At 46.4% G+C, this 25601-nt stretch overlaps 2 protein-coding genes across 3 annotated transcripts; one reads left to right on the top strand and one right to left on the bottom strand.

Moving 5' to 3' along the window:
• The first annotated feature begins 115 nt into the window (after window positions 1–115).
• Window positions 116–11895, top strand: LOC135808614 (uncharacterized). 2 transcript variants are annotated; one of them, XM_065321831.1, is made up of 7 exons: window positions 116–390; window positions 4630–4751; window positions 5725–5790; window positions 6608–6841; window positions 7947–8755; window positions 10036–10129; window positions 11013–11895. In XM_065321831.1, exons 2-7 carry the CDS (start codon window positions 4678–4680, stop codon window positions 11155–11157), a joined length of 1422 nt encoding a protein of 473 aa, XP_065177903.1. In that variant the 5' UTR covers window positions 116–390; window positions 4630–4677; the 3' UTR covers window positions 11158–11895. The 2 variants fall into 2 exon arrangements, with proteins under 2 accessions (XP_065177903.1, XP_065177902.1); XM_065321830.1 differs by lacking the exon at window positions 116–390 and adding an exon at window positions 920–1825.
• A 69-nt stretch (window positions 11896–11964) lies between these two features.
• On the bottom strand, window positions 11965–24058 carry LOC135808613 (cAMP-dependent protein kinase catalytic subunit PRKX-like). The gene is made up of 9 exons (XM_065321829.1): window positions 22591–24058; window positions 21960–22128; window positions 17516–17608; window positions 16925–17095; window positions 15426–15551; window positions 14497–14592; window positions 13747–13804; window positions 13322–13399; window positions 11965–12701 (listed from the first exon to the last, which is right to left on the bottom strand). Exons 1-9 carry the CDS (start codon window positions 23261–23263, stop codon window positions 12570–12572), a joined length of 1596 nt encoding a protein of 531 aa, XP_065177901.1. The 5' UTR covers window positions 23264–24058; the 3' UTR covers window positions 11965–12569.
• Window positions 24059–25601: the final 1543 nt, after the last annotated feature.

Genomic DNA, 25601 nt, shown 5'->3' with positions numbered 1-25601 from the left:
GAACAGAAAACGGTGCACGCCTAGTGCATTCCCCTCGTAGTTGTGCATGCCCCATGGCCCATGCCATGCCAGGACTAAAATGTTAGCAATATTATCGCTCAGCTACTGTTACTAGGCTAGTCGTGCAAAACTTACTTCCCGCTTCTGCCTCGTCTGACATTGCTTGGCTGCTTCTTCCTCTGTCCGGAAGCTGGCCAACAACGGCTTTCGTCGTTCCCAAAAAGCCGATGTGCCTGGCCCAGCCTAGGTACTAAGGCAGTGCAAGTGCTCAAACGGTCTGTGCGCCTGGGGAGTAGACAAGCTGAACAAGATCTCAGCAATCAGCTGGCCAGTAATTATTTGGCTACTACAGTTTAGCATCGTTCAGCGTGAACAAGCGTTACGAACCAGGTGAGTACTGTCACCAGATATTATTCTGGAGATCTTGAAGCAGAAGTGTGACGCTTGTTCACATAGCACTATTCTTCTCTCTGTTTATGCGGCTTGACGTAGTACTAGTAATAGTATAGTACTAGTACGTGAAATCTACGTGAATTGTTGTCTGCGGAAAGAGGTCTTTGAAGTTTGACTCATGCATCTGCGGTAGCAGTGTGCTCGTTACTGTCCGAAATATTCGCACCGAAACGTGAAATGCCATGGAGCGCGAGAGGTCGAGTGTACGGACACAGTGCACATGTGGGTTATCAGATCCTTGCCTGTCAGTTTCGCTCTGCACTGCAGACAGACATATCCGTGGTAACATCTCAACACTCCCCCTACGGCTACGGCCTAACCATGCTAACCCTTTCTGCCGTGGCCTTCGATGGGTGATGAAGTAACATCGTAATACTAGTACTAGTACTATACTAGTAGTAGTAGTTGGTCGTGCACGCTTGTATGTGTGAGGCATAGCCAGTGCTAAACTGTATGCGCCCGAGTGTATCGTTTGTCGCTCAAGTCATCATCTTCACCGCTGTCATTGTGCGGTGCTAGAGGAGCTAGCAAGTGGTCGAAACTACAAGACCGTACTGATGTACGGGTGAAAAGAGGAAAGGAGGAACTGTTAGACCCTGTATGTAAGAACCGAGACCAAGCATTCCCGTCAACAAGGTCCCAAGTGTCAGTATGTTCGATGTTCGATCGTTACTACATTAGTTTGCTTTTGTTCACCTCGGGTGCTTTGGGTCTCGGTGTGTTGTAGTATTCTTTGGGGTGGACTGGTGATGTGAATGCAGCTGCAAAAATTGTTGATAGTTGGGTAGGTTCAGCCCGGTTTGGTTGAGTAGCTGCACAACTACTGTCACTGCAGTACACGTAAGTCGTTGCAGTAAAGTGCCGTACTAATTCTGTTGCCAAATGATCGAGAGCAAACCAGGTAAACCGTCTGATGGTCCGTGACTGAAGGCCAGAAACATCAACACTGTTGGTGCAAGTGCGAAGTGCAAGGTCAGGTGCCCTCTGCACTTGGGGTGAGGTGCTAACACTTTCAGCTCAACCGCCAACACTGGCAACAGCTCAAAAATCAAGCGTCTGTTGGATAGGCGTGAGTGAAAACCCAAAGCTGGCTAGAAACTGGGACTAGTCTTTCTAGGTACGAGTGCTGTTATGTGGCAGCGAGTGAGTCGTTGCTAGTGTAGATCTACATGCAGTGGAAAGGCTCTGGGTGCCTCAACTGGCTCTAGCTCAGCTGCATGACCGCGGCGTCGTCTTTGTTTCTGGCGTGGAAGTGGGAGCATTGGAACTGTAGCTGAAGCTGCAATTGTGACAATGCCAATGGTTTTTACTTCGTGACAAGCTCCGTATGAAGCGTCCAAGCTTGAAGACAGGGGAAAGCTTCCAAGAAAAGGTAACTGCTGCGAATACGGTCAAGTAGTAAGTTAGTTGTCGTTGTGTCCTCGCCACTCGTGATGTATGGTGAATCTTCTAGCTTTGAGGAAACACTTGAGCACCGTGACCAAATTTGTCCGTGCACATGTACATATATGACTAGCATAAGTGTTTCTTCCCCTCGACCCCTACTCGTACTACTGTACTACTACTAGTACTACCTTTCCCCGACTGCCTATACCTAGTCATTTATTTTTGCCATGCATTGGACTCTAAATCTAAAGCAGCGTGCAGCTAGTGAAAGTTCGTAACATAGCGGCATGAAATAACTTTGGCATAACAATCATGCGGCCCAATGCACAATGTGCTATAACAAAATGTGTCGTTGTGATGAAAGTAAGCAAAGGACACAGTGAGTGGCGTTTCCATGTTCGTTTAGCTTCTACTTAGCTGTGATATTGTGATAACGCTCGAGTCCCTGAAACCAGTTTGGTAGTTCACCTGACAACTACTAGTTAGTTACTTACTTCCACAAGCTGTCTACCCTGGTATCCGCCATGTTGTTTATAACCATGATAACGGTATACTCCTTTTACTACTTGTCTAGACCGTTACTAATAATAGGGTTGCAGTGGCTGGTCAGCTGGTTAGGTTTGTATTCGACTTGCATTGTGCTGCACGCAAACAGAAAAGAACCCAAACGTACAGTAACAAGGTACAGTTTGTGTTCAACCTCAAACGTCTTGAATAATGCTATTGCAGGGGAGGCACCTGTACTGTAGGCAGTACAATGAAGTACTAACTGTGCGTTCATTGATCAGCCTCAACGGCTCTTTTTGGGCATTGCACATCCTCCTTCACAGTCATTGAAAGGAAGACCTAAACTTCCCCTACTACAGGCCTTAGCATCCAGTTTAGAGGGCATGTTGTTAGTACTCCAACTGACAGCCCCTGCTTTTGTCAATGGTGCACCACCCTAAACACTTTCAAACTTTTACACAGGATCCTATCTGGCATATCTTTAATAGGTACAGAATAATAGTACTCAATACTGTGATGTCAGCTATCAAGGACAAAGCAAATGGAGCTCGGCTCCGTTTTGCTAAGTAAACAATTTGGATTATATGCTTGTTATTCCATAGCCTTGCACTATCCGACGTGCCTTTCGAAGGTTTCTGATCGTGCAGCAACAACAATTCTATTGCATTCGAGTCTAGAACCTTGTGCAGAAAATGTGCATTGTGTCACCTAGCACGTGCGAAGGCAATTGGGAAGGGTGCGGATTGTAAGACATTCTACTGGTATTCTACAAAAGCCAATGATTCAGTTGATCCACACCAGAGAGTTCCTGATCCACACGTTCAGATGAAAGAAGTTCCGATAATGGGCACGTGGCAATGCAAGCACCCAGCAAACTGCAAGGGAGTGTCGAATGAGATTGTCTTCTATCCCATTGAATCTAGAGTTTAAGTCATCTGTAAATGCCTCCATTGTCATACTACTCGTATGTCCTGTCAAGTATCCACTGTAGATACATTAAAAACTCGGATACTGAGCCAATAGTAAATGTAAAAAGAGAAGAAAGCACAGGAGAACGATTTATGCAGCAACTATTATCGCACTTTCTGACCGCGTATCATCTTGTTACAGTCGTGGATAGTTGCTGCATAACTCATTCACATGTGCCTCTTCTCTTTTTTGTAGATACATTGTTCATGTATTCTGCAATTATGTCTACTTCAGTATGTTATACTGATATGTTAGTAAGACTAAACAGTAGTGCATGTGCATGCACTGTGCAGTAATGTCGGTCCTCCCTGTTCTAAGTATTAGTTGCAGCACCATGTCACCTTGCGCAGCTTGAGAAAGTAATCTACAATGACTATTGTAAATTGATACTGGACCTATGTACCTCTGTACCTATGGATATGGATATTGTCATATTTATCATACTTATCCATAGGTATAAATTTACAGTGACCCATCAATTGCTTAGACTGCAGAAAAGGTGTGGCCTGTAAGGGCTTGTTGGTAGACTGGGTACCGGGTGGCTTGGTTGCACATGCAGACCCATTGACATGGGGGTGCAGTGGGCCAGAAGTGCGTTCAATAAGAGGTATAATGGTTTACATTGTCATATTGGAACATTTCTCCGGGCCACAATCACAGATGTTCCAAGTACCAGTGATTACCAGGCACGCAGCCTACTCAGAGTAAACTGGGGTATGCCCTCAAGTAGGTGCTATGTGCCTTCGGTGCATCTGTTTTTGAGGTATCAACTCCATCATCTGTTCTAGGTTTTTCCCCAGAACTTACAGTATTAACATGCTTCGAAGCAGATTAAGTAGATGCTGCTGTTTCGTTGCATTGCTTCCATTATCTCCAAAATTGCACGTCATAGTAGTGTGTATTGATTGACCCCTGGTGGTACATTGTACTGGTCAGGGTTAGTCTGTCCCCTTTTACCTTGGTCATTTTTGGCTTCAGTGACTTGAGTGCGTTGCTGCAGTCACCTAGCCCTGCATGACATGGTGGTGTCTTCATAGCATTTGTTGCCATGCCTGTGGCTCCTGGACAGTAGTGGTAAATTAGTAGGCTACTGAGTACTGGCGTGGTGTCATGGTGTCAACGAATTCAATGCTATCAGTTTTCACTTTTCAGTCTGTTGTAGACAATGTCTAGTACTAGGCTGTGTTTAGAAAACATGTTGTGAAAATGCCAATGAGACAGTGATGACAAGCCGGTGACACTCATGTATTTGGAAGTCACCTCTAGCGAATGGCTAAATCAATTGATGCTTCTGTTTTTAATTATAATCTACAGCTTTGACTCTAGTACCTATCGTCATCCCAAGCAGGACATCTATAATCGATGGCGTCCCCACAGCCTATCGACAGAGCCAGTAGCAGTGAGTCGTTTGACGAAGAGGACCTGGTGTGCGCACTGTAAGTACGAGCCAGGGAGTCTTAACCTAAAGATTATCTAAGGAACACAGTTCTCACGCCTTTGTTAGAATGAACTTTGCAGTACCTTTGCTAGGATGAGCTTGTAGTCTATCAATGTTTCGAGAAAAAGCCATCCAGCTCTGCCTGTTAGGCATTATAAGATTTGTGGCAACAGCAATCGCCCCCCCCCCCCCCCCCCCCCACACACACACAGTCATAATACATGCGTACACATACACACTTCTGGAATCAGAATAATAGTGTGTGGCTTTCGAAGCAGATGCGAAGAATTCACTATGGAAATGTTGCAGTGTGTTTGTCCTTTATTTTGGGAGCATGCCATGCATGGCATTTAGCTAATGCAATATGGCGAGGTGATCCATTCCCTTGGATGCAGCATGTGAAGCACCCTGACACAATACCATTGTGAGAAATAGGGTGCTTCACATGTACAGCTGGCACTACAATGTATTATGGACATGGACGTTCTGTCTAGAGTTTGCCTGTGTACCAACATAAGTGGGGACAAATTTTCCTTGGGTTCTCTCCTGTATACAATGGATCACCTTGATGGTGCTTGAAGTCAATCCTCCTATGCTGTGACATACAACACCCCAAGAAACATAGAGGGACTTCTTGGAATGCTAATGCTAATCACTCCTACTTGGTTGTGTGTTGTACTGCCTACTGCTCTGAATCTGTATGGGGATCACTGCCGCTGTGCAGCAGATATCCTTGTGGAAGTCGTGATAACTCAATAGTGAAGATGAGAATACTACTAACACCACAGTGAAATGATTCCAAGAGAAGATACTATGTTTCACCCCCCCCCCCCCCCCAATCGATGTGATGTTCTAACTAATTCAATTCTAATTCAGTCATCAAAGATAAAGTTAGTCGCATGGCAGAGACATTTATCTGAGGTGTATTAAATTTTGTTCCATTGTTTCGTTCTTTCTGATGCCACTTGTAGAAGTTGCCTGGAGGCCACTGCAGATCAGCTGAAACATGAAGAAGAACTGGGACATTTGCCTATCAGGTTGGTTGCAATGACTTGACTTGAATTGATTCTGAACTGGTCAGAAGATCACTGTTAATAAACACCTGACTGATCCTTCAGATAAGATTAGTAGTTGTGAGAGACACTGTTATGTGTGCAGTACAGTCTATACTTCAAACTTCAAAGTAGCACCATTGATTTCTGCACTGAAAACAGTGTGGGTTAGACCTTAGGAGTCTTGTTGTGTACATAATGTATGTGTATGTGTTTAAATACTTGGTGGGTATTCAAAACGACCTGACTTCAGAGGGTACCCATCTGCGTGCAGCCTGCTCCACTGCAGAGCGGTGATCGGCTGCATGCATGCACACACCTGTGCACAACCTTGGCCAGTGATCCAGCATAGACATTGACCACCTGCATGCAATAGTAGTGTTCCTCCTTGATACCCCACAGACTTGAAGTGGCCACAGTATCAGTGATACTGTTACCTGTTTCGACTGGGGACAAAAGAAACACAAACACGACCATATGTGCAGTTTATCTTAACTACAGTTCTAATGACCAAAGCTGGCCCTAATACTAACAGGCTGTGGCAGTGATGTCAGCGAGCTACTGATTGTGTGGTATCTTCAATCAGTGTGTGTGAGCACACTACTACTCAGTGCTCTGTGTAGTGCATCACATCAAGGTGCTACCAAGGGTTTAGATACTAGTACAGGGCAACATTGGAGGTGAGCTCCCTTGTTTGAGGGATAAAGCACTCCCAGTCTAGTGAAGCTTATACTATGCAGCCCCATACTAAATTCAGTATAACATCACTTGTCGCTTCCTTTGCCTTTGTGCTGTTGCTCAGCTGCAGAACAGAGTCCTGTGGTTCTAGTGAAGCCGTATCACTAGCAAAGGAATTGCAAGTAGCACAGCATCCATCAACAGCACATGTAGACTTGGAGTCCAGGGCAGACATGAGCTTGGTCGGCTCTGAAGCCGCAGAGCAACACCTCTGTGCAGACAACTGCAGACAAAACTACGAGGATGTGGATCTGCGGGGCGCTGACTCTCCTGATCTGCACACAGCTGCCGCACTAAGGTATGTCACCCATATTTGCTACGGTGTGTTGTTATTGCTGCTGCTGCTGATGCTGTGGCGGCGTCAGCTGCAGTGCCGCTACTGTCGTTGCTGATGCTGTTTCCTAACAAGGAGATCCCAGCAAACTGATTCTACTTCAACTTATTTCTATAGGGAGCCCACGGAGAACACCTTTCACACACCACTGGTGAAAGATGGAAGCAGTGAGCTGCCAGTAGATGATCCCGACTATTGACAGCAATTGTCTTACTGCCTACATCCTTGCATGTCTTTTGGCACCGGCCAACTCAAGGAACAAGCGGAACACAGCACAACACTTAGAACAACCTACTCTCTCAGAGCAAAGCACGATGTGCGTGTCTCTCAAGGCGAAACATAAATGCAGTTGGCATGGTGCACACACGATCATGCCCGGCCCACCGCTGTTGCAGATCATGTCTATGTGGATGCACACACCTCAATGCATGCACACGTACCACTCTGTGTATTACCAATGGTATGTAGTCCAATGCGGGAACCACTCAGCCAATGCCACACATGCCCATTTTTTTAGTTTAAAGCACACGATCCTACTGGTGATGTGGGGTAACAATTAAAGTGGGACAGAAGACTAGGACAAACAAACAAAAGGGGTACCACATTCAAAAGCAAGGTGCAGGTGAGGAAAGTCCAGCTAGTCCGACCAGAGGTCTCGTCAGCACTGGATGCACGCACCAGGAAGGGGTGGGGGCGAGGAATGTAGTAGTAAAATAGCAGCATAAAGTTGAAAATCAAATTTTAAAGGTGTAAGGCGTTTGTACAGTGTTATGGTTCTTAGGTGATCGTAGTTGCCGTCTGTGGCCCACAGCCAGTCCTTCTGGCGAAGGTGCTTCCAGGCAACCCATGCACTTTGTACTCCCTAACATGCACCATGCAGTCTTCCAACATTGATAACCCTGGTAGCCAATGTTGACTAGTACTCGCACTAGCCTTATTTCCAGCACACAGTGGCAGCTACAACTTTGTCCCCGGCGCAGAGTATTAGGATTATGCACACTGGCATATTAGCTTGGCGGACGTAGAATTATTTGCTCGTTTTGACATAATATTTCTGTGTCTTTTCCAGGATCCAGCGAGCATGGAGACACCACAGATTACTAAGCTCCAGCAGAGAAGAGGTCACTGCAGAGAGGCCCAATCCGTTTAGCAGCCCTACGCCCGATCAGTTGAAGCTAAGACTGACGTCTGTGGATAGCAAGGCTAGTCTCGAGCAGTCGTTTGCCACTGATGACGAAGCGTCACCAGTTGATCCCACCTACCACATGGCTACAGTAGCTGCTCAGCTGTGCACGCTTGCTTCCCATGAGAAACACCTGGAAGAGATAACCCGGACAGTACCATCATCCGGTGATGAGATGGAGGGGGAGGAGGAGGAGGAGGTGGACGGTGCTCACACTAGTGTTCTGTCCTCTGCTCAGAAGGCAAGACTGCTGGCACCCAGCATGCAGATATGCTTCACCGCCGCACGTCAGGATGCATCCGATGTGGCACCGCATCTTCCAGTCAGCGGACGAGAGAGTAGGGGCGCTGCGGACGGTGCATCTTCAGGCTCGCCGGTAGGAACGGACGACGAGCGTAGCGACAGCATAAAACAAGACCGGCTGGCAGTGAAATCACACGCGGCCAAGATGGCATCTTGTGGATCTCCTCATAGTCGGCTGTCAGTGGACGGCGGTGCATCTGATGTTGCGGCATTGGCTGCTCGCTCTAGTTCACCGGACAATATCGTGATGGACTCAGCAATAGCTGCTCCTGGAAGCCAGGCATCTGGTGGACGACAGCGTGCCAATCAGGTGTTTGATGTGCGATTGCTATCTCAACTATCAGTTCTGCATCTGCAGAGTCTACGCGAGGAATTCGAAAATGAAGTTCGAAGTAAGTCTTGACTGCGATCATTAGTGTTCTTACAGCCTAGGCCTTCAAAGTATTACATTATGAGTCAACAAATAACGACTTATGTGTCATATTGGATCCACTCTGTCCCATAGCGTAGTACAGGCTGTAGTGGGTATGGCCCTCGTGTCGCATGCACGTCTGAATGTTTTCTATACCAGAAGCGGGTCTGCGACCGGGAGCCCCCATGCCAGTTACTACCAGCGAATGTGTCATCCTAATGCATTCATGAAGGCCCTTTCATAACTCCCCTACTGTGAAGAAATACCGCCCTACACCTGTATGGATCTATGCAAACATTGAATCCAAGTGGATCCAAAATTCAATGTTTTCAGGACTCCGGGCTGGCCACTGTGGCATAGACACCATGCTTTAAGGTTTAAACTCTGCTTCCGCTGTTCTTTGGCACGCCCTAATTTGCGGCACTTTCTGTGCTGTAGGGCACCGCATGAAATTTGATTCCACCCCAATTGCAGATTGGTACTGACAGTTCGTTGTCACTGAATAAAATGATCGAGAAAGGTGACTCCGGAGTATAAAAATGACACACTACCGAAATAGAGTGTGCTAAGAATAGTAGTATGGTCCCTTCACTGGTTTGAGGGAAAGACTCAAACGGGAAAAGTCTGAAGAAAAAAACTGACTGTCACCACCAGGACTCAAACCAGGGACCCTCGCTTGTAGCCAGCGATGCTCTAACCACTGGGCTATGGTGTAGTGACTGCAGTCGTCATCCCAGCGGAAGCCGTTCAACATTTCCTTCAGACTTTGTATTAAACTCGCACTTCCTGTGAATTCACACAGGCGGGTGGGACGCAGCCCTCACTGTTACCCACACACTTCACGTACAAGCTTTGTATTACGGTCCCTGTTCGGGAAAATAGCAATGAATAAAATGTTCTTGGTCATGTCACAAACATAGCAGCGAAGGTCGAATTCCAGAACATTAGAAACTTGAGCCTGCTGATGTTCTCGGCCTTTTTCTTCTTTGGTGGCCATTCCAACGGTTACTTCTGATGTGTTAGGCACACCTGTATGTACTCCAGTAGGTTGATAGTTATAGCTCAAGTTTCCATTCATATTTCATATCAAGGTTTTTTAAACACACACTCAAACTGGTCAGAGGTGTCATAAAATTATAACTGACTAAATTTGTATGGTTTTGCCCCAATGTCCTCCTCCTCCTCCTCTGCCACCTCCTTTTCCTCCCCCTTAGTCTCACACATTTCTTTTTCTTGTGCTATTTTGTATTCACCTTTCAGTGATGTCAGAAGAGCTAGTCGAGCAGCTGACTGAACGTGATGGTCGCGTATCCGACCGTGAGGAGTACAACCGACTCTTCCGGCACTACTCAAAGTAAGAGTCATTCATCACGGTGTACCGTATCTTCTGGGTATAAATACCCCCCCCCCCTCCCATTTTTTGGCACAAAATACAGACACCGACTCGATGTATTGCCGTTCTTTTGATCATCAAAGTATATGCCGCACCCCCCCCCCCTTGGGTGGATTTTGAGTGTTCAAAGTGTGGCTTATACTCCGGGAAATACGGTACATGCTTATGGAGGCGGTGATGGTGTTGAATGCAGTCACTGAATGAGGACTAGCTCGGCAGGCCAAGAAATGTCAACTTAGTGTGGCGTGATCTGATTGTTCTGAAACTGTATTTGTGCCATATTACAAACCGAGCACTGCAATTTCGGAAAAAGTACAACTTTTGTATGAGGAGACAGCATTGTAATTCCATGTACCCTGCGTTGTGCTTATATTTTGCAACACCCTTCCACCCCGTGCTTATACTGGATACTGCGTTTATATTGGAGACCGTGCATATATTTTCAACCAATAGCTACATACAGAGCAAGAAGAACATACATGATAAATACCATGCATGCAACACTGAATTCCACGGAGGCCGTGGTAATAGTGCAGGCTGGGCTTGTCTACAAGCGCCAGAGCCACTTTAGCAAAGCATCTCGCCAACGGGGGCCCGCTTACGCATATACCTGCGAATTTGGTGCGCTGGAAATAATTTGGTGCACTGGAATTGATTTGGCGCACTGGAAATAATTTAGTGCACTGGAAATAATTTAGTGCACTGGAAATAATTTAGTGCACTGGAGATAAATTGGTGCACTTGAAGTAGTCTAACATTGTGCTAACCTTGTCACAGTGTTGTGTCGGTATTAACCTATGGCTTTGTTCTGGCACGTCTGGATGGTGCGTTTTGTTTTGCTTAGGCTTCAGAAGGAGCCAACCTACCGAGAGGATTCTGCCGTAACATGGCCGTCTTCCTTTCAAGCTCCAAACCCGGCGAAGCCATCTTCGTCGTCCACAGGTATTCTCTCACGGACGCGTGATGCCCTGCGGTCAAAGATGGCGTAGCGTGCATGCTGGCACTTACACCTACTAGTATGCACGACATGGAGGAACTTAGTGCACGGAGCAACAATACTATCACCGCATCAGCTGCAAGCGTATGTATACAATACTATCACCGCATCAGCTGCAGGCGTATGTGCTTCTTGGAAGCCAAATGCTCATGCAGTTTTCCGTACTTGCCAAATGCCTTTCTCAGCTTGCCTTTGTTTTGAGCTCGGCAACTTGAAAATGTATTGAGATAGGCTACGCACATCCTGCAATATTCTAGTATCTTTTAAAACGTTTTCTTATGCAGGATTATACGGTTACACAGTGCTAACAGAGAATCCAAGGCTAGGCCCGGATGGGGCAACAAGATGTGTTTGTGCCTGAACTATTCCTAACCTAGTTCCCCCATTGACCGGCATTGTGATGGGCCAATCCAGTACAGAATTGAATACAATGTTGAGATGTTGTGCAATTCAACTAATTTGCTTTATTTTATTACTCTATTGCTATTTCCCGAGCAACAATTTTCTCATTGATTCATTAACCTAGCTAGTAGCTGTTACAGAATTCTCAGTGCCCATGGCTATTTAAGATGCCTTTTCATTCCTTTTCTTCTTCCCTCTATTCCTTGATTGGAAGACTCCCCCCCCCCCCCTTTCAGAACTTTTTTGAAAAGTGTTATTAACCCAAGACAGCCTGCTGTCCCAACAACAAAATATCAGATAGGTAATAATCATTACCATCATGCAGTGAGTGTTGTACTTCGTTGGGCAAGAATGATCCATAATCAGTATCGGGAACACTTGACACATGGAACGAACATTATTCTGGGACACCACCATCCCAAATGTCTTTTTTTTCAACTGAGAAACAAAACATAGTAAGTACATCTGAAGAATGGCAAGCAAAACATCAAGGGGTCAAAAAGAGGGGGAGTATTCAATTGGTTATTTTAAAATACTTCATCAAAAAAGACACACAGATGCACGCAGACATGAAGTGAAAAATAGAGAAGGGACCGTTTCCAGGTTGAATGAAGTACATAGAAATGAAAGCATCATCTGTGTGATTATCGATGTGAGCAAAATTTCACACCTTGCACTTTGTCCAGAATATTATCAGCTCTTAGTAAACGTCCATGACTTTACATATATTATCGTTCTCATTACCGGTAGTTAGCATGTGTAAGTTTGTTGGTGCAGTTAGCGTATGGGTAAAACGGTCCTTTGGTGTCGCACTCCAGATTTACGTTGTTTGCTTCAGCTGTTGGACACTGGAAACGCGTAGGTGACGACAGGCTGTGAGCTACTGACTGCAGTTGAAACCAACGCGAAGGGCTCACACACATGGCCTATTGCGAAGGCTCTGGTTGCGATTTCATTAGGTATCCAAGCAGAACATCTCCAGTGAATTGAGCACTACCCACATCAGAAGTCAGAAAAGAATGCCAGGTCGTGTGGCGCAACGCGTGGCACCCTGGACAGATCTTCCTCCTCATAGTCATCAAAGTTAGCTGCATAGTTAGCGGTTGAACTTGGGAATGTTGGCACAAACGGAGGCTGCAGCACACAGGCAGACAAAGCAAGTAGAGAAAGGGTACAGGATCAAATGGAATTCAGAATTGTCCAACCCCTCTTGATGAGAATGGTGGCGAATCCCTTCCAGGCTGCACACACAGGAATCATGACTTGCGCAATTCATGTGAATTTGCTTGACACATAATTATCTGAATCATCACATAGCGTTGCTCACACCCAGGCATTACGACTGCCCAGTACATCGTCCTGCCATGGCTCCAGGACAACACCAGGCAGACCCGCACAATAGCGAGGTAGGGAGTTGCAAAGAGCAATACTGGCCGGCCTACGAGCAAGATGTGTACTAGTCACGTCGCCTCTCCGAGTCTCAATACCACTGTACTGTTTGTACACGTACCATCCACGACCAGATCATGTGACCAGATCATGTGACCAGATCATGTGACCAGATCATGTGACCAGATCATGTGACACCTGCTACACCTGGCTATTGGAGAGACAATGTGCTGTTTCCAGGAAACAAGTAAAATAATACAATCAATTGTCCTTGTTCTGCACCTTTCTGCCTGGCACAGCTGGAGAGTAGATTGAATAAGACATGTATCAAAGCATTCCTGACAGATCAATGGACCGATGCCTACCTTGCATTTCTGCTCCCGGAGTTTCTGGAAGTCATAGTCGCGGAAGAAGCGGTGCTTCTTCACATCTTCTGTTCCACCCTGAAAGCAAGAAATAGTACAGTAGAGAACTGTGAATACCAGATGCCAGATTTTCACTTGGCACATTGAATGGTTATCGGGACAGCCAATGCCAGTGCAAGGACACTATTCACGGGAGATGAACACGGCATGCAAACCAAATACCTATACACCAGTGTGAGGTATTCTCCTGCTGTCCAGTTTTATTGTATTTACAATGGCCTTGTCCTTGGCAAGGTCTCGAGCCCTTTGCACAAGCCACCCACAGTGTACTGATTATACCAAAATTGAGACCGAAGGAAGTGGATCTAATGCATGGACTTCATTACGCTGACCACGTGTAGAGCACCAGCGCACGGATAACTCACCCGCATGCTTCCCAAGCGTTTCGTTCTGTCACCAAGCAGCAGCTTTTTGATGATCTCCCTAAGAAGATAATACACCAGACACGAAGACATCAGAATGCATGCCCAGTAACGATCAGCTCAACAGCCTGTTGATGATGATGAAAAAGTTTTTCATCTTATACTTCTTATTTAAAAAATAACTACAAAGAGGAGTTGCGGCATCATATTAGCCGCTCCCCTCCTCGTGCCCCTACCCCTCTGCTGCCACCAGAAGTATGCATTGAAGCATTAGTGTAAAGTACAAAGGAAACAGATTATTACGGTTTCAAACAAAAAAGTGAAATTCTCCACGGTCAAAAAACTAATTACTTGGAACATTCATACTTTTCATAGCTATTATTAAACTTTTATCTCCACGTAGATTATTTGTACTTGGAAAAAGTGCACAATATCAACGGCAGAGCTCCCAACCTAGCCAGAGAGGATTGCACGTGAAAGCTGGAGTGGCATGGACATTTCTCTACCGTTCCCTCTCTCTCTCTCTATCCTGTGTGATCAATAGCACAAGGCCACAGCTAGTATTCTGAGAAGCCTATGTCTGGCTTTCCCAAGCAAATCAGCCATGGATAAAGAGCTTTTAGACCATACAGCACAGCCATACACCCCTCTGGGTGTTATAATATCATGTGCACTCTTACACTATACAGCAGCAGCAGTGTCAGCAGCAGAGGCATTGGTGTCCACTGTGGCGGCAGCAGCAGCACATCTTACCTGCTAGGACTCTCCAGAAAGCGAGGGTAGTCGATGGCACCGGTCAAGATCTTCTCATATATGCCAAATGCCGTATCATCAAAGAATGGCGGATACCTACACGATAGCAGAGAAGACAGCCATTACATCAGCAAAATAATTATCACACCCAGGAATACCCATAGGTGGACGAGAACCGCTACCATTGTACGGCGAAGTAGCTATAGACACGTCACAAAGTACTAGTTGTCCATAAACTTGGCCATCAAGAAGTACGGGTAATGTGCCAGGGTCAGTGTATCCGTCAGAAGAGTCAGCACCATAATTATTATGACCATTATCACTCCTTAGAAACGACACACATGCAATACACACACGCACGTACACACACACGCACACACGCATACACATGCACAAACACAGGTGACCCTTTCTGGGCCCCCGCCCTCCTACCATTCACGCTCACAATTCCCACATACACGAACACGCACATACACATACACACACTGAGCACGCATACACATACATACATACATAGACAGTTGTCTAAAGTCCCTAGGCTGCTTACAGTGCTCAATGCCCACTGGACAGAGCAAGTAATACAAATATTACACAGCAATGAATCAAACAAGTCTCTTTCCGCTGTTACTCCGAGTTTCGTGTGAAACACATGCTGTCTGATGAAGTGTTTTCACACGAAACTCGGAGTAACAGCGGAAAGAGACTTGTTTGATTCATTGCTGTGTAATATTTGTACATACATACATATATACATACATACATACATATATACATACATACATACATACATACATACATACATACATACATACACTAAACTGACTCACAGGAACATGGGGAAAACATGTAAGTGTACACATCTTCACACACATGCAGGGACACATACCGGGCAACGCTCAACGGCCCGGCGGCATCGGTAACTAACTCACCCGACAAGCATTTCGTAGATGAGAATGCCCAGCGCCCACCAGTCAACTGCCTTGCCGTGACCGCGATTCTGAATGATCTCCGGCGCCAAGTACTCTGGTGTGCCGCACAATGTCCATGTATAGTTACTGAGTGGAAAACAACAACAACAACAACAACAACAACAACAACAACAACGACGACGACGACGACAACAACAACAACAACAACAACAACAACAACAACAACAACAACAACAACAACAACAACAACAACAACAACAACAACAACAACAACAACAACAACAACAACATGTGTACTCTCATTAGTCTCTTGAGAAACTCGTTTGACATCCTAAGCCTCTGCCTGCCATTCTTGCCATAACCCAGCCATCAAACCGTATTTTCGAGGGTCTACCCTTTGGGGGAAGGTGGGGGGATAAAACGGTGATTTCCAGAGGAGATCTCTCCGTGGAGAGCGCTCTCCAAGCGGTGGGAGACAGACCAACTCGGCTTGGCATTAATGAGAAATGCGTCAACCCTGCTGATGTCTGACAGGTTCAAGATAAACACTTTGTGCACGATCATCACCATTTCCAGAGGAAATTATTTACGTTACTTCAACCTTGAACGTTGCATGATTGTACAGTCGACCTACCTTTATAACGATATTCGCGTCATTCCAAGAAATATTGTTATCAGGGTAATATTGTTATAGGGGTACCTGGTTCATTTCATACAAATACGTCATAATGTATGGATTTTGTCCATTTTTTACACTCTTCATAGCAAAAAACTGGCGTACATGCACATTATGTACACAGGAAGGTGCCCACTGCTGCCCCATTGCATTTTGTCATTTCACAGCAACTTATCAAGTGAACTGTGTGACTTGCCCTACCTGGATAGTGGGCTCTACATATTCCCTGCTAGATATTGTTATAAAATGGAAAATGTCGTCAACCCATTGAGAAATGGGTAATATCGTTTAACAATTTAGTTATAGAGGTAATGCATTGTACACACAAGTCAATGGAGTGATTCGGTTTGGCAGAACAATATCGGTTTAAGTAGGGGTGTGCAGGGGTAGTCGGCCCGTGCTACCCGTGAGGACCTCGGGTAGTCGGGTACAGAATACTACCCGAAAACTCGAAGTCGCAGATATCATGTACAGCGCATGTGTACAAATTCATGTAATACTCCACATGTCTACCCAGTGTGTAAGGTAAGGGGTGCATTGTGGCGTTACCATTGAAACATTGCCCGATCGGGTACCCGTGCTACCCGTCGAAAGCTACCCGAACCCGATACCCGAAGAAGATGCTACCCGACTCAGCACTAGTTCTAAGGGTAATATCGTTATAGAGATTATCGTTATAAGGGTAGGTCGACTGTAGTAACAGTTAGAGAAGACTGAAAACGACACAGAACGACATGCATGATGCCACATGCACCCCCTCTAAAACAACTGCATCAGACACAGAAGACACAGAATCAGAAGCAGCAACCTCGTCTTTACTCACTCCTGGGAGAGCTCCTTGGCAAAGCCAAAATCCGTAATCTTGATGTGGCCCTGTCCGTCGATGAGAAGATTTTCCGGTTTCAGATCTCGGTAGATAATGGAGTTACTATGTAGGTGATCCAGGGCGGACACGATCTCTGCAGCGTAGAACGATGCTGCTTTCGTGTGGAATCTGGACATTGTGGAGACAGGACAACAGCATGTCATTGTAGCATTCCGACCAGAGATGTTCATCATGGGCATCCAGTAAGGCGGCCATAAGAAAATGCAAAAATAGTCCACGAGGATGATGAGGACAATGTCAGCTAACTTCACACTGGTGGGAAATGACCTGATCAAGAAACCAGTCATGGCAAGACACCAGTCCTGGATCCACAGGTCCTAGCATTACAAACACTGGGCTGGTAGTGCACTGTAAACATTGCTCTGCTCTGGTCACTTTATTCGCTGCTAAAGGATAACATGTGGAATGCCAGGAAGATAGCACAACCGCACAAGCCAGGATAGCTATCACTATGGTGTCAGTCTACAATCATGGAACAAGAAGGATTTAAAGTGATTTACATATTCCCTTGGGGAATTCCCCACATACCTGCCAACGGCACGCAGATAGCTGAACAGCTCTCCACCGACGACAAACTCTAATAGCATATACAGGAACCTCGCGTCATGGTGTGTCCATTTCCTGTTTGCCAAAGGACACACAGACATGTAAGCTCAACGTCAGTCCACACTAGCTTGCTAGCACACACACACACACACACACACACACACGCACACACACACACACACACACGCAGTGTGGCCATAGTTGGGAATTCCATACGCAGCCAACAATACAGTAGAATACAATACAGGGCCTGATAACAGAAATGAGCCCCGGCCAGCGAAAACCAGCACTTGTGTACTTGATATCAATCATCAAAATGTGACGTCAAAGTTTGGGACGCGCAGTGAGCTGGCTTTTGAAGATTCTTTTTCGATCGAGTGGGTGTCTTTGTTGTCAAAGGAGTTTCAAGTGTCTTCAAATGTCTCTGGTCAATCGATTTTAGCGCTAGGTAAGAGCTCGTCACATGGAGGTTGAGTTTAGACACAGCGATGGCGACAGGTGTCGCGACAAAAACTTAGGTCCAGAGTTGTCAGCGTGAGACTCCCTGTACGAAGCGGCGCTGAAAGTTAGTTCGCGATCGGAATTATTTCTTTGGTGGCGATCTCGCTGAGTTTGTCCAGCAGTGGCGAGTCTCATGTACATAGCAACGAAGAGCCCTCATAAAATCGACACTGGATACTGGTGGCGACGATATTCAGTGCGGGAGTAATGGCGACTGCGAGGAGAAGCTGAATGTCGACCCGCTGAGCGATCCGTATTTCTACATCGACAACAATGATGTTGCAGACACTGATGGAGGGCTTTTCACGGCGCAAAACAGAGCGTAGTATTATCAGTACTCTACCTTGCCAGACGACGCCAAGCTGGCTGCTGCCTGTGCTGAGAAAGGGGATCCCTAAAATGTCAAACCGGCTGAACGCTTTGGGGCAACATCTTCACGTGCTACAAAACGCGAGTATTCGCTCATATCATTGAAATACAATTATGCTGAAATCATGGTCTGAGTGAAAGTGTGCAAGGGAGTGGATGTCAGTGGTATTGGTCAGTACATTTATCAGTATGGCAAGCTTTGGGACAACGCTCAAACTGCCAGCACAGAGGTCCCTGAACACAATTTGGAAGGCCAGCCACCAATCATCGTTTTGCACTCCGGTGTTGTAAATAAGGTAGTGATGTATATGGAATATCGTCACACTTCTGAACTACTCATGCCTGTAGCACCAAGAGGGCAAGCCTGACTTGCATTCTATTTACTTACATGTACCTGTTCCACATCACAATCAGAAACTGTAGGATCAACTTGCATGGAGTCACTAGGCATGGATGCTGCACCAACTGTACTGAATCTTGACCTGTGTGGCTTCAAACTCTATTTTCCATGCTTTCGCTCATCAGATTGTCACCAAACTTGATAACTTGAATGATTAATAGTGTAGAATCGATTTCGAGCGAAAAAATAATTTTTGAAAAAATTACACATGTTCAGGTTTCTGCTGGCTGGGGCTCAAATATTGACACGGCAAGGATACCTATCACTGTATGCATCTATACAGTCAACTTTGCGACACTCGGCGGGGCATCAGAAAAGTGTCGTTATTCGCGAAGTGTCGTTATACCCGAAGTCTCTTTATACGTGCTACAGTTGGATGGGACTTTGCCCTGGGCATGGACATTCTGTCGTTATTCGCGAATTGTCGTCATGTCCGCAGTCGTTATTAGCCAAGTTGACTGTACCTCCGTGCGTGGGCGCCAAATATGTTTGTGTGTGTGTGTGTGTGTGTGTGTGTGTGTGTGTGTGTGTGTGCCAAGATGGGCGGGAGGATCCGAAGGGAAAGTTGTATTACTTGTAGTGAAAATCAAGGCATTACTTCCATTACTCCTGCTGCATTGAACTACGTACACACAACTTCTATATGTACATGCACATGCACGAGCTTCCCTCCAAGATGATCAAGTATGGTAGACACTATGAATCGTATTGTAATACAAATATACTGCAATGGTGATAGGAATACCAATGGTGAGCAACAAACTGCAGCTGACAAGGATTACGACAATGGCAGCAACAACACCAGCAACATGTGGATCGCATGTCGCATTAAGGCCAGTACAAACGTGGTTGATTCAAGCCAGTTATCAACCAAACCGGGATTGTAGTGGACAGCGTTGCCACCGTTTGGATGCCAACTAAGTACTGAACTCGAAAGCAGACAGCAAGCAGACAGCATTGTTCTGCTATCATCAAACAGCTAGCTCTGTATACTACACATTCTACCGTAAAGTACTGTTGATCCGCCCCCATGCCGTGTCGTTTCCCAGCTGGTTTTTCGGCAGGGGGCGAGAATTAGATCAATTCGTTCAAGTTCAGTACGATGTACAACAAAGCAGAAGATCAGACCCGGAATGCTGGATTGTGCACATTTTCATCCTGCACTCGCATGTATTGTGTACAGCAGTACATGGGTCGCTTCAACATCGTATTTCGTTGTATACGCCCACGTTGCTTCACAGGCTGAAATTCGACAGGGGGCGGGAATTAGAGGGGGGGGGGGGGGGGGATCAACGGTATTTTACGGTACTAGGCTAACAGTTTAAATTGTGTCACTCTTTGTGGAAATAGCGACATCACATGCCATACCGGTATCTACGGCCTTTCCCCATCAAAACGTATACGATTCGGAGTTACGGACATTTCAAAGTTACCCGGATAAGGGAGGTATGAGTGTATGTACATGTCATCTCATAGTCCTTAGGTACCTTCTACTAGTTGTAGTATTTCCCAACCCACATTTTTTGTAATACGAGTGCAACACTACTTTCAATACTGAAGACATATTTTGATGCAAAACAAGACACTTCCTCATCACTTGGCAACAGTGCACTTGTACACCTGTTCTATGATGAAATGACTTATGTAGGACTACTAGTATGTATGTGTTATGTTGTTTTGAGTCTTTTGACCCTGTGACATCATTGAGAGTAGCAGATACGTTTACATCACTGGCATTGCTTCAATTACTTACTTCAACTTCAAGGTCAAAACACCAAGAAGTCAAGCAGTCAAGCCACATGGGACTTGCATAGTTTGTAGGAGACAGACACTGAGAAGTGCGACAGAGAGTCAGGAAGGCAACAGGCCCAGGGGTATATCTGTGCCAGAATTGTGACAATTGCACTGTTGTCCAGAGGACATTGACAGGCGAGTTCATATTCAGGGCGCGCAGGGTGTGCCCCATTTACACAGCTGTGCAGTTCGTGTGTGGATGGAAATGAGACGGTCCTCTTCCCTGGAGATCCACATTCCAACAGTTTGGTCACTTGTTTCCCCACACGCACGCAACCACTGAATCGCTCGATCAAGGGATTGACCAACACTGCATGACGGAGACGTCGTCGGCACGTCGACGTCGACGTCCAACGCCGACATGATGCAACATCATGCCAATGCGGCAATGGCAATGGCCTAGAACTGAGTTTCCCGTCTCACGTGCTGTGAATCACCATCTGCGCTCGACAACAAGTCCGCGCGACCAAAAGAAATCTGACAGCTCTCGCGTGGCAGGAAAGGCTCTGACGACAAGCATGAACCCGAGGAGACAGCGCGCCACCAGCAAACCTAGACGATCCAGCGTTCGAATTCCAGAACGCTCCGCCGAGAAGTCCCAATGCCTTTCGGGTACGCGCTGCTTGTTTCACTCCGAGGCAACATTTCACAGCACAATTTCGCAATGACGCACGAACATCAACAACCTACGTAGCTACGGCTTCGTCAAAAAACGTTTGGTAGTCAAAAAGGACTCTAGAAAGAAGACGAAGCACGAGGCGATATTACTGGTCAGAACCAACGGTCGTACTGCGCTGGAGAATGAGCTTGAGGCAGCGAGAGAGATGTCCTGACCAGTAACAGTAGTTACGCTCTGTACTGAGTATCACAGAGCTCCCAGTGGCAAAAAATCTACCGACTCGTTCTCTGCGATACGCTGATCGGTAGTGTCTGGATTTACAGAGCGAGCAGCTCTCTTGGACGAGCAGAACACGTAATACATCGCCAGCATCTTACGGTGGAAAGGTCAATGGGAGCATGGGGGGTCTGAACCCCTTTCGGAGCTACTAGTAATAGTATCGGAGCCCGGGGTTAGCTGGGCGCGCACAATGCAAGCCAAGAGTGATGTTTACGAACAGAAGGAACACACAATTCATAATGACAGGCACTAAAACAACTAGACTCGATTGTGGGTTGAATCCACTCGCCAAAGAATACTCAACAAAGTAACAGTTACATCTTTACACGAGAACAAAGGAACATATTTTGCCACTGAACAGATAAACAATGCACAACGGTCCATTCCGAGGCGTCCCACAAAACAGCCTATCGAAATTCAACGCTCCACAAGCTGGTTCCCTTTTATACAGTACTGGTACTTACAAATCGACGACAAAGGGGTGCTTGATCTTCTGCAGGATGTTCTTCTCGCTTTTGACGTGTTCAATTTGCTTCAGTCGCACCACCTCCTGTATTGTCATGATTTTCAGGGCAAAGAAGTCTCCTGACCGCTTTCCCCGGACCAAACGCACCCGGCCGAATGTTCCAGTGCCTGTGAACCAAAATACAAAACACAGAATGGATGAACTACATACTTTCATGACAACAAAACATGAATGTTAGATACCCTAACCAAATTATTTTCAGTCCGAAATGAAACGACTAACACATCGAGCAACGAATGACACGGGAATCAGACAAGAACGTGATATTGGCTGAGATGAACCCGAGGCACTCTCCACTCCACTTCGGGCATAATGGATTATGTCCTTCAACAAAAACACTACGTGGTTCAAATTCAGAAGCAAACAAATCCTTGACACATTATCCAATGGAATATTTTGAACAACTTTGGGCCCATATCTCCGGTATTCGAGTTAGTGAATTTGACGACCGCTTGCCCATAAACTAGGCGCACCAAACTACACACAAGCAACATAGCACACAGCACACGTAACGAGCTTCACAGCCAGAGTAATTCTACAGGTTCCAAGCGACACACAACAGAACTCACCGAGAGTCTTGCCCATCACCAACTCAGCCAGGTTGTGCGCAGCACCAGCGACAACCCCGGCGGCCTTGGCTGGATCATCACCGGCCATTGAAACGTGTGCTGCAACGGAGTGAGGATCTATCTTGATTGGTGCTGGCACAACAGGGCCAGCACCGTTCTTTGCCCCTGCTGACACAAGGACTCGGCCAGATGACGAGTGAGAATCCAACGTCCGTGAAAGTCCTGAAGTAACTGCAGCAGCAGAGGCAGCACCTTCACTAGATGGCCAAACAGCCGCCGCAGCTCCAGCTGGGGGAGTATCAGGCAGTGCGGATGCAATGGCTGTTTGGCCAGCAGCAACCGGACAGGCTGCGTCTCGTCCAGCTACTACTGCAGGACCATTATGACGACCAGTAGCTGACGCTACATCTCCTAACGACATCATATCAAGCGAAGCAGTTGTTGAGCCAACGCTGTATGGGTCTTCCAATGGCGAAGGCTTGCCATTGGGAATCGTTCTGCTGCTATTACTACCAATGGTTGCTGTCGCTGCTGACGGTGACACGTTCCCACTTTCCACGTAGCTCTGCGCTGCTCCAGCAGTGTGTGAATGGCGAGAAGGCGGGGAAAAGGAAACCAGTGGCTTTTTGCTATGACTGACCTGAGCAGGGTGGTGGTGATCCGGCAAACTCATTGTTTCTGCTGCAGATCCACGGCCTGATCACAGTCTTTTGTATCACAATGCGCACTCCACACAGACGCAGGCTGTCGCAGCGGAAAGGTGATGATGACTGGTGCTAGCGATGGACACCAAATCGAATACCGGCAAGAACCTAGCGCGGCGCTAGCGTTCACAGCCAATGCAACCCTGCACGCTATTCACCTGCTACCAAGTAAATAGTATACGCTATTGCCTACTACACAAGAACACAAGCGATGTTTGAATGAGGGCGCTGAACAGAGGCGCAAGACGAGCTGGACCTGCGGTGCCCGCTACGCACCACGAGCAGAGATAGCTCTAGCGCGTTGTCGACCGGTAGCGCTCTTGGATCAAACTGACCGGAAGACAGATAGGCTGCAGTCCTGCCTGATCCTTGGCGAGAGAGAGAGACGACTTTGATGAGCTGCTCAATGATCACCAGCGACTGACCAACGACGCCTACTCCTACTACCACTACTTCCAGTTCTGGTACTTCGTAAACACACTCGTAGGTTTACTCAGCAATCCGTACTGCTGTACCATATCTGGCGTGTCACAAGTGATCGATCCTGGATCGCTGGAGTCTATGATGCAAAGCGCAAGCACAGCGCTGGCGCTACCCCTTTCGCTCGGCTGCTGCTTCTTTTCTCAAACCTCCTAACCTAAGATACTTGTTGTAGCTGTGCATGTACTACAACTAACTCTGGCAGCGCTAGCGCTCAGTCAGTGGCACTTTCACTCGAGTCTTTACGTTAGTCGTTACCTGTATCCACCGCGCAAGCGAATGGTTGACTCACAGTAAAAAAAGGACACATGAAAACAACCGAAGCACGGAATGTGACCACTAGTGCACTGGCATGCTACCCGCATGGCACTGCCGCACTAGCACTGGATCAGGAGTCTCATGCTGTGATCTGTTCGGAGATGATGCCTTGATGAGTGTGACAGAGTAGTCATCATGGTCATACTGGACACTGGACTGAAGAGTGGATCATGCATTCATGGAGCCAGCGGAGGTACATCTGACATGTGTACAATACGAATCCCTGGACTGGATCGAGTCTGGACTAGCGCGCTTGTTGTGGGATCCGGTACTCGCGGCCGTTAGTTCAGCTCTACACTGTCTACAACGACGTACACAGATGCCATGGCTACATGCATGGTCTAGTCCAGTACAAAAAAGCACTGCGCAACACAGACTGTAGTGTCAGTGCTAGCACGTGCTGCTCAATGAAATCCAGTCAATGCACTCAACCATGGTCAACGCCTTATAAGTAAAGTTATATGCCAAGTAACATTAGTTATGGCCCTGTGTACCATGGTATGGTGTACGCGCCGGGTGTTGTGCAGCCCTACTGCCCATTATGGCCCATATAATAATATTATGGGCTACTACTAGTACTACAGTGGTCCCTCTATAATCCGGCACCATTTGTGCCACGAAAATCTGCTGGATTAGGGAGGGTGCTGGATTAACAAATCTGATTTACTGCTGCAATGTGCATGAAGAGGACATTTTGGCTACTGAAAATTGTGCTGGTTTATCGAGGGTGCTGGATTATAAAGTGCCGGATTAGAGAGGGACGACTGTACTACAGTACAGTGCGTATCGGTTATAGTGTGGTCGTGTAAAAGAATAATAATTATACTGCCTACAAGAATGAACTCTCATGTTTTCATATTATAAAATTAATCATAACATGGATTTCAAGTGCACATTTATTCTTACAAGCAATTTTATCCCATAGTAGAATATATCGGTTCTAAGAATGGACTTTGTGTAGCGAAACATGCCAGATTAGCACAAAGTGTATCGCCTGTAGTAATAACATCTGTCCAATTCCGTTCTGATGTAACTCTCGTTGCGTCGTAGTGCTACAGATTCAACTGGTGTGGTCATGTAACTCATTTTGCATAGCCACATGGTAAGCCTATGCCTATGACCAGCCACATGCACAGAACTTCAGAAGTACCGCGCTGCATGTACGATGATCTTCCTGCCCCTGCGCACCATTATGATATGCCACACTTGATTTATCGTGTGTAAGAAATATCGGAAATAAGAATAGAAAGTCGTTTTTCAAACACCCACGCTATATAACTTATAAGTGACACCTACTGTACTAGTATTACCAGCATGGCCTAGTCCTGTAGACTAGACCTGCGAACACTGTCACTGGGCATCGAAATGGTGCAAATCCAGTCGCGAGATCTCGCGAGTCAAGTACATGTACACTGTACATGTACAGTGCTGGCAGCTGAAATCCGACTACTGAGAAGTGCGCTCACATCGCAAAGACCCAACACGGGAAAGTAAAACTACGAAAATGAG

The sequence above is a fragment of the Sycon ciliatum genome, chromosome 2 (assembly GCF_964019385.1).
Source record: "Sycon ciliatum chromosome 2, ocSycCili1.1, whole genome shotgun sequence".
Lineage (NCBI taxonomy): Eukaryota > Metazoa > Porifera > Calcarea > Leucosolenida > Sycettidae > Sycon > Sycon ciliatum.
This window is presented reverse-complemented; position numbering and strand designations above follow the sequence as displayed.